General features: G+C 35.3%; 1 protein-coding gene across 1 annotated transcript; it reads left to right on the forward strand.

Moving 5' to 3' along the window:
- The first annotated feature begins 1265 nt into the window (after positions 1-1265).
- On the forward strand, positions 1266-9280 carry LOC130217501 (prolow-density lipoprotein receptor-related protein 1-like). Its single transcript, XM_056449611.1, has 4 exons — positions 1266-1380; positions 8142-8261; positions 8370-8498; positions 8931-9280. The coding sequence occupies exons 1-4, from the start codon at positions 1266-1268 to the stop codon at positions 9278-9280; spliced, it is 714 nt and encodes a 237-aa protein (XP_056305586.1).
- The last annotated feature ends 1213 nt before the right edge of the window (positions 9281-10493 follow it).

A 10493-nucleotide genomic window follows, 5' to 3' on the forward strand; every position in this document is an offset into this window, starting at 1 on the left:
CACAACTTCTTCCATCATCATGATATTTTACAGGAAAGCCTAAATGCTATCATACATGTGCTTTGAAAGACGCGAGACCAGATCTCTCTGTGATCGTTACAAATTTAGGAATAATCTACCAGTAATTTTTTTTTTTTTTATAATACGCAGGCAATGTGTGTTCCGAACAATGGGTTGTGATCCGTACAAATGACGTACCAACTGTGATTCGTTACACCCCTAATTCTGATCAAACACTTTGTCTCTGTTCTTCAGAAAATAAAAAAATAAATAAACCACTGTTTTCACTAAAATATTAGGCAGCACAACTGTTTGTAGCATGGACAATAATAATAATAAGTAGAAGAAATGTTTCTTAAGCTGCAAATCAGCATATTATTATGATTTCTTTTCTATTATTATGGATCTCAGTATTTCCTAATACTCATGTTATAGAAAATAAATGATTATGTAAATGATGCATGATGAGTTCTAGGTAAGCTAGTTGTATAATCTTTGAAACGAATCTCTATTAACCAGTACGTGCAATAGACTGACTCACCATGAATCGCTTGACTTTGTTTTTTGTTTGAGATTTGCTCAAAGTGTTTGCTTATTGCCTCAGTTTGTGCTTTTGTAAGCTTCAGTGATGAAATGTGACAAGCAAGGTGATGTGCCATTTTGTTATGCTACTTGTTGTAAACTTTAGCATTTACTGGAATAGCAGTGCAACCTACTGTCTCTCTACTATAAATGTTGCTAAGTTAATAGCATCTCCCCAAAGTTGGACTGGTCTCACATTTGTCTGCTAAAATATAAATGGAAATCACAAATGCCAAAATAAGAAGCATTTTTTAGCCACTTCCTGCTCTCCTCATGAAGCATTCAGGATGTTTATACCAGTTCTTTGCTTGTGCATAGCATTTAGTAATATGTTTTTGAAGAAGTTTTTTTTTTGGTCTAGACATCAGGAACAGAACTGACCCTGGACCTGCTGTAACAGGTTGAGTGGTTAGCATATGGTGCGGTTGAAGACTGATTTTCAGCCTGGCTGCCAGTATTTTTGTAGCTGTCTGCTGCTGAGATTCTGTGGTGTGGCATTAATTCTTCCAAACCTCTTTTACTTTCGGTCTTACTTGTTTTTTTCAGCACTTCACTGTTAATTGTAATGGAATGTTGGCTGCGCTTTTGATTGCTTAAATGATGTTTGATGAATCATTTTTGTTGCGCCAATAAACCACAAACATGTGGCTTACATACCAATCTAAAAACCCACAAGGCAAGGCATGGCTGTGGGAATCGGAGACCGCACTTGCCAACTGGAAGTAGATTCCTGCTTACAGGATTATTCCCAGGGTTCTGATGGGTGTGGAAAACCTGGAAATGTCAAGGAATCTTTGAGTGCTTTTGGAAAAATCATTCAAATGATGATGATTATTCAACCTTTTTCATGTCAGGGCCCTTCATTGTCTACAACAATATTCAAAAGCCCTAAGACTTAACACTTTTTCCATGACTTATTGCATAAGGATTAAAAATAAGGAGTTTATTGATTGATTTATTTTTTATTTATTTATTTAGTTTTGTTTTTATTTTACTCAATTATTTTAGCAATTTCTTCATATTTTAAAGCTTGATAAATATGTAGCTATGTACATTCAGTCAAAAAATTGCATGGTGTTATAAGATTTCATTAATATACATACATTTTTTATTTAGGTGTGAATAAAATAAGAATATCTCATTTTTATGGTATTTTTATTTATTTATTTATTTATTTATTTATTTATTTATTTATTTATTTATTTATTTATTTATTTATTTATAAGAAAGCCTTGAAGTTCCGTGGAAGTTTTTCAGTGGTCCCCTAGTTCTTGGTTAGAAAACATTGGTCTAATGGCCATGACATACCAATGTTAGTCCATCGTTGAGCTTTGGTCAAACCTGCTAGTTAGCTGTTAGCGCATACAGCCGAATCAAGGCGATTCCATAGTCAGATTTCATTGTGACCCCTAAAAGTGCATCCATTATGGGGGGCTTTCACACTGGAGGAACATATTCATTGTTGCTGAAACTATTGAAAGAAGTATCAATTTTTGGTGTGCTTACACCACAGGAACTAGTAACAATTTTGGTTATAAGAACTAGTTTGGGGATCTAAATGATCTTCAGAGTGGGGTCTAACCCAGGGGTGCCTAAACTCAGTCCTGGAGTGCTGGTGTCCTGCTGCATAGTTTAGCTCCTTCCTTCAACACACCTACCTGGAAGTTACTAGGCTGCATCTGAAATGGCATACTTTCATACCATATAGTACGCTAAAAACAGTATGTGAGTAGAGTAGTATGTCTGAATTCGAAAAACAGTATGTGAGAATTACCCGGATGACTTATACTTCCGGCTAGATTCTGAAGTGTGCATCCTATGCATGCTATGCTCTGCTTTCCCATGATGCCTGTGAGAGAATTCATAAATGGCAAGTGAATCAACACAACTGCTGTGGGTAGGTCACGTGATCGTGACAAAATGTCGGATGTAGTACATCCGAGTTCCATTCATACTACTCCCATTCATACTGTACAGAACATACTTTTCTAATGGCCGAGTAGTACCGTAATTCAAATGCAGTACCTACTGGGTAGTAGGCGGTTTCAGATGCAGCCCAAGTATACCTAGAAGAGCTTGATTAGCTTGTTCAAGTCTGTCTAATTGGGGTTGGAACTAAATTCTGCAGAAAGCTGGCCCTCTAGGACCGAGTTTAGGCACCCCTGGTCTAACTCCTGTACAATAGAAGCAACATGTGTTGTAAAAGTTTGTAATAATCATTTGTAATATAGTGTCTTCACTTTTTGCTCTTTCAGTCGCAAAACTTCACTTTCTGTTATTACAAACCGTCAACACAACTACAATAGTTCTCGAGGGAGATAATGGCTAGTTTATATAACTACCCGATCTGTCCATATATTCAGATATCAGTCAACACCGCTAAAATTGTTTCAACTTGTATCTCAAATCAAATAACACAAATAAACCTGATGTTGATTGAGATTGACTTAGAATAAACTTGAGTGGGCAAACACCACATTGCTCCACAACTTTCCATTCTAAATACTGTCAACTGTCAATGCATTTTTAGCTTGTTTTAACAAACTCTGCTGCTGAACTTGCATGTAACCCACAGCATTCCTTTAATAATATGTCACAAGTACATCCATGTGGAATATACACCTGCAATGGTTCATGCTTGTAAAGTTTTAATTGGTTAAATTCCATAAGACTTTAATGATTTAACTACTCAGGAGAGTGTAATACAGCACACATACTTTACCATAATTAATTTCACAAAATTACACTTGTATTTCCCGAAAATCAGTGTATAAAATACAGAAAACGTATGCAGACTCTGTCTAGACCTGCTTATGACTGACAGCCTTTAGTGGCCAGTGTTACGCCCCGAACGCCCTTGGCTGTGTTTGGAGTAGTTTGTGGGTGTGAGGTCAGTGTATGAGCTGGGGTTGGATGGTAAGGGGGAATTGATTCGATACAGGCCATGGTGTTTTGCCTGCATATCTTCCTCTCTACACATTGCACAAAAGCTCTATTGTGGCGCTCTGTGCCATGGCTTTAGTGTGTTGAGGACTCTTATTGTCCTTAAGCGTACATTGGTGTGGTTTCTCCGAGTCTCTGTCTCCTCCTCTTTGCCCTCTCTTTCAAAGTTGCAGTGCATTGTGGGCAGATTCAACTTTGTGGGCTCTCTAAATCATAATGGAGTCCAATCTTGGAATGTAGTGTTTGCTGACGTCAACAAAAGTCAAGTCACCAAGGATTTTTATGTAGCTTTAACTTATTTTATTAGGAAAGCTAGGAAAGCCTGAGTTTTGTTTTGTTTTTGTTGTTTTGTTTCATGTTTTGTTTTGTTTTTGTGTTTTGTTTTCGTTTTGTGTTTTTTGTTTTGTTTTGTTTTTTGTTTTGTGTTTTTTTTGTTTTGTTTTGTTTTGTTTTGTTTTGTTTTGTTTTGTTTCGTTTCGTTTCGTTTCGTTTCGTTTCGTTTCGTTTCGTTTCGTTTCGTTTCGTTTCGTTTCGTTTCGTTTCGTTTCGTTTCGTTTCGTTTCGTTTCGTTTCTGTTTTTGTTTTTGTTTTTGTTTGTTTTGTTTTTTTGTTTTGTTTTTTCTTTTCTTTTTTTCTGTTTATTGTTTTCATTTTTTTTTTTTTTTTTTTTTTTTTTTTTGTTTAGTTTATTGTTTTCGTTTTGTTTTGTGTTTTTTCGTGTTATGACAACAAACTAAAAAAAAACATTTTAACTTCCAGTATAGGCTTTCTCAAACCAGTTAGAAAACAAATATGTCTGTTTAAATAGCTTTTTAAACTTTTGAAATTATAGTTTTACTTTCAGTCTAGGCTTTCTTAAACCAATATCAAATGTTTGTTCAAAATCTTCTAATCTAGTGGACAATACTAATGTTTTATTGCATTTTGATTGTATAAATGCAGCTTTGTTGAGTGCATAAAGTTATAATGTTTTTGAATAGTAATGTGCACATCTTAAATTATATATTTTAAAAGGTCGTTATTATAATTTTTTATTTTCCTTTTGAGACTTTTAAACTTCTTGAAATTAGTTTTTATAATAAAAATGCCCCATGACCCTTTTGCAATTTGAGCAGTTGGATCATGTTTCATCTGGCAAGATTCATCAGACTGCATTTGCACTGTATTTAGTGCTGTCGACTTGTGATCATATCAACTGAGACGGATGTACCAAGCATAAAAAAAATCCCATAAGATTATGGAGGAGTTCCTTAAGTAAATATTGCCATTGTTATTTTGTGCTTCCTTGAACCGTTCCCACATTAACATATCAAACCAAATCACTGTTTTGATGAATGTGGTTTTCTCAGACCTGTGTGCATCCGGTGGGCACGCGGAGACTTGTTTTTTATCTGAGTGGAGCCGCAGTCTTGAGTTCATGCAGAGGTTGGTGGACAGTGATCCAGTCTTTGGCAGCACAGCAATACCCACAGTATAAAACCAAGTGCACTCATCTGTGTCCACACAAACCTTTTAATCATACGCTCTCCGTGTGTATGTGTTTTGGGTTAGTTGAGCAGCGAAGCCCCTGTTGCGCTTTCATATTTTGCCAAGATGTCCTAAAGGCTCCACTAAGAGCATTAAAAGCTTTTCACTGTACTCCCCATGCATGGAAATCATGGTTATCTCTAGGATAAGTGTCAAGTTTGCACAAAAGAGACACTTGTAAGAGAGTAAAACTGGTTTTAGTTGGTTGATCAGCTGGACAGCGAGCTGTAGGCGCTGAGGTTGACTTGTATGTGGCCAGTAGACAGAGTTGCCAGGTTTTTGCAATTGTTAAATGCAAATAATTTTGCAAGCCAGCCCAATGTCCAGTCAGAACTAGCCTAATAAAATCAAAGCTCAAAATATGCCAATGCTCATTTTAAAATACATAATTAATCTCACTGTATGCATTATACATGATTCTTTCTTTGATAATCACTCAATATTAGTAATAAAAGTAAAATCATTTTTTGACATTTGATGACTCCTAGTACTATAAAACATTCTTTAAGCGTCAGAACCTACTATAGCTATGATTCCATCTGTTACAACCTCTTTGATGTTAGTCTAGGGTAAAAGTAATAACATTTAAAAGGTGTGGTACTTTCACAAGTGATGGATGCAAGTAAAAGACACAAACAACAAAACTGCCAACAAAAGTTATTTAATGTACAAAGAAAGTGAAACCAGACTGCCCAAATATATTTACAAAAGGAAGAGATATTTACAATTATCATAAAGCAGCAAATTCAAACAAAGTATCAAACAAAATTAGGTCAACTCAAGAGTAAGGGGATGATAGTGATGCCAAATCAAAGAAATAAATATAACAAAACAATTCTAACTCATAAACAAACCCCTTAACTCGCTAGAAGAAATAAAACGAAAAGTCTTCAGCGCTAAGCTCCGTAATCTTCCCTATACTGAACTAGATAAAATTAAATACACAGATGGCGTTCACTTCTTACCTGGTGTTTTAAACAATGGATTGTCTATGTGTTTGCAAAATGGAAGTCATACGACATCCCCCTCCTATCCACCTTACTCTGAGGAAAAAAGTGCGAACTTGAAGTCAACTCCCTTCACAGGCAATGACGGACACACAGCAACGTGCACAAAGCCGGTGCACAGGTCACTTTGCAAATGCACAAGGTGCAGTGGGAAATTAACACAACCCATCTCAATACCTTGAACAAGAACGCTAGATCTGCAGAAAGTATCGTCAGATAATTGTACTTTACTCGCTAAAATACATGACTGCATTGTACCAGTATCTCTGAGAATGTTTAATCGATCTGATCCTCCATTTTCCCCCGTAAGAGAAATTAACCCTTTAAGCATAAAAGGTCGATAACTCTCATCCACTTCTTCACCTGTATGCCAGTACGGTTTTACAAGTTCTCACAAAGCCTACGCTCTTTGGTTGTGACTGCTGCTTTTTCTTTAGTGTCCAACAATCGGAAATCACGTGCCCTTTCTTGTGACAGTAATAACATTTCACGTTCCTTTTGCTATTAGGTGGGCTAGATTTAAAATAGATGTGTGAGTGGCGTGTTTTCAGCTTGTGACTTTCAGGACATAGTGACATAAACATTTTTGTGAGTTAACACATATTCATCTGCGAGTACAGCCGCATGTGCCAACGAAGTCACTAATATGCCATACTGTTTGCCAATCAGGGCAGTGGGCATTTACTTTTGAGTCTACAATCAGCCACACCCATTCATACAGATTATTCAGACAAGGGGTCAAAAACAGGACCAAAAATAGTCAATAACTTCTTAATGAATATTTTTTTAAGGTAAAAATCTTAACATTATAGTGGACTTAAATGACTTTTAAATGAACTGACTTTTTTCAGTAGATTACATATACTTTTTAGTTATAGTTTTTGACCGTTACCATGTGAACGGAAACACCCGTGCACACAAAGTCTCTCCTCTTGTACCCTGGCACCTCACAAAAGGGTTCTTAAATTTTTTGGCATCCTAGCACAGGATTTTTATCATTAGTAATATAATTATTGCATATGTCACACCTTTAACCCACAGGATTAAAAAACAACAACAACCCAAGTAGCCCAATTAGACAAGAAATCTGTAAATTTGGCTAACCTGCCTGTAAGTCAGCTTGGTTAAATTGATGGTGGTCTGGTTATGTGGTTGATTGCGTTCTAGATTAAAGGCTTGAAAAAGCTAAATGACTTGCTTACAAAATCTGCCTAATGTGAAATTGTAATAAACTCTTTTTCTTTCGTTTGAATTATAATTTTTTTGACAGGATATAAAAATTTTATTAGTAACATAAACATTTGTTTTGCTAAATTGTCCTATTGCCAACAAATTGTTTTATTTAGCTTTAGTAATGTTTGTCGACAACAGGACTGTTTTTGCCTGATTATTTTAAGATAAAGTTTCATATCATATCATATCATATCGTATCATATATCATATCATGTATTAAGTCATATCATATATCATATCCTATCTCATATATCAGATTGTCTCATATATATCATTATATCATATCATCACCTCAAACATCATATATATCATGTCATATATCATATCATATCACATATCATTGTATCATATCATATTGTATCATATGATGTATTATACTGTATGTATAATTTCTTGTATCATATCATGTGTCATATATAAAATCATATCATATATCATATCATATATCATATTATATGAAATATCTCATATATCATATCGCATAAAAAATGTCATATATCTTATCGTATCTTATCATCATATATTGTATCATATCATGCATCATATATATCATGTATCATAACGAATCATATCATGTATCTTATCATATTATCATATCGTAAAGCAATAGCATAGCATATATATATCATATATCATATTATATATCAAATCATATAAAATATCTATAAGTATAAAATCTATGTCTATAGTTTTGTCCTTAGTTTAGTTGTCCTTGTTGCTAGAATTTTAGTTTTTTATTTTATATATACAGTAATATTTGTAAAATTTATTTGTCTTTCTTTATATCTTGTGCAGTTCTCATTGTAGGAATTTCTATCAACAGTCTGTTTTTGTTAATTCTTTTTTTAGAGCTTGCTAGTAAATGCTCAATCATGGACTGCCAGTACAACTGTTCGGTGACTATGTCTGGTCCAAAGTGCTACTGCAAGAATGGCTATGAAGTGGGAGAAGATGGAAAGACATGCAAAGGTGACCTGTCAATACATTTTTTTGTCTTTTTTCTGATAGAACGATAACTAGAAATATTGATCGCCTTTCCCATGATTTTTCCTAACCATGAGGCTTTCTCTACTTCAGACTTTAATGAGTGTGCCGTGTACGGGACTTGCAGTCAGATGTGCACAAACTCGGAGGGCTCCTACACCTGCAGCTGTGTGGAGGGTTACCTGCCGCAACTGGACAACCGCTCATGCAAGGCCAAGAATGGTAAGACACATACAATTCTTTCTGCTTGTTCATCTTGCTCTCTGTCTGCTCTTGCTTTAAAATGGTCCTTTAAGATTGGTTTTGTGGTCCGAGGTCACATATTTGTAATCTATGTACATCTATATGTATGTGTATGTCTATGTACTGTATGTTCGAAGTCGCTTGACTTCAAAAAATGTATCATATTATGACTGCTGATTTCATTCATCTGAAATGTAGAGGTGGGTTCTCAACCCCTCACCTGAAATAGTGTTCACTGATCATTTTCAGAAATATCAACAGATGTATTTGTATTGATTCTTTATTCAGAGTATCAACAGTAGAATCAGATGGAGTGTTTATTAACTGGACTCAAATCAAATATGAAAATCTGCTTCAATGTCCATCCCTATAATCCAAAATAATGATTGTTTATCCCTGTCTATGTTTAAGACCCAGTGGATCGGCTACCGTTCCTCCTTATAGCCAACTCCCAAAACATCCAAGCCACCTCTCTGAGTGGAGCAAACCCCATCACCATCAACGACAAACAGACCACCACTATGGACTTCATCTACGCCCAGGAGACCGTGTGCTGGATCCACATGGGCGACTCTCCCACTGCCTCGCAACTCAAGTGTGCCAAGTTTCCCAATGCCAAGAGCTTCACAGAGGAGAAGACCATCAACATCTCCCTCAGCCTGCACCGTAAGAGCACCTTCATATCTGTGTGTTTTATATCAGTCTCAGCTCTTCATTTGGGATGGAAAATGATTCAAAGGAACATATTTAGGAGGCTTTGAAACTTGAATGGGATTTAGTTGTTTTTAGTTACCCTGCAATAATGCTCTGGTGGTCTGACAAACTTTTGAAAACACTTTTTGAACATTCTACGCTTATTTTTTCAGACCTTCATGGTTGACAAGAAACAAATCAAAATCAGTCAAGCTTGTTTTCTAAATGCTGTTACAGATTTATTTTTGCTGTTATAGGAATGGTTTAAATTTAGATGAAGGTTATAAAGTCATTAGTTTCAAATGTGTATGGCTTACAGCACCAATCAAAAGTTTGGGGCGTTGAATACATTTCAAAACTTCTGAAAACTTTTGAAAGTCAAACTCACCATGGCTGCATTTTCAGCTAGTGAACAACACGAACAGTCAGTCACAATAAATCCTGCTTTAAAAAACAAACTGCCGCAAACGACAGGCTTTAGTGTCACATAATGAAAGATAAAACTTACTGCTGCAAAATCTTTGAAAAATAACGGATGTCTTTTGAAAGGAGAGATTTATATTAATGGACTGGTTTCCCTTTTACTTGCAAGCACATTAAACGGAAGCCAAAGCTTTTAAAATATCCCAAACATCTTAAAAGGACCATGAAAGGATTACTAAAAGTGGTAAACGACTTGCATGCTGTATTTTAAGTGTTTGTGAGGAACAGACCAGTAAACCAGACCATTTCTGAATAAGGGATATATTATTTAAGCCAGTTTTGTTACCTGGATTAAGCAATTAATTGACAAGCTCTGACTCAGAAGAACTACTTGTTTGTGAATCGGATGTTGTTACTTTTCTCATGAATGAATTTGAATGAACTCCAAGAACAGTGAGGGCGGAGATGTCCAACTTTTGAATTTGAATTTCACTTGAATATATGACTTAAATCGATTTTCTATGTGAAATTTTGTTTAGTTACATTTAAAGGCATAGTTCACCCAAAAATGAAAATGTACTCCTTATTTACTTACCCTCTAGTGGGTTCAAACCTTTATTCGTTTTTTAAAAATAGGAAAAACAAATTCTATGGAAGTCATTTTATATTTATCAATATATCTTTTGTGTTTAACAGAATAAAGAAACTCAAACAGGTTTGTGGCAAGTGAAGGTTGTGTAAATTATTTTCAGTTTTTGGTGAACTATCTTTTTAAATTGTGGTCTGACATATTGTAAATGAGCCAAATGGACCACTTCTATGGTCAGTGCTTTTTGTCATTTTGGATCTTATAAACCC

The sequence above is a fragment of the Danio aesculapii genome, chromosome 23 (genome assembly GCF_903798145.1).
Source record: "Danio aesculapii chromosome 23, fDanAes4.1, whole genome shotgun sequence".
NCBI classification, from domain to species: domain Eukaryota; kingdom Metazoa; phylum Chordata; class Actinopteri; order Cypriniformes; family Danionidae; genus Danio; species Danio aesculapii.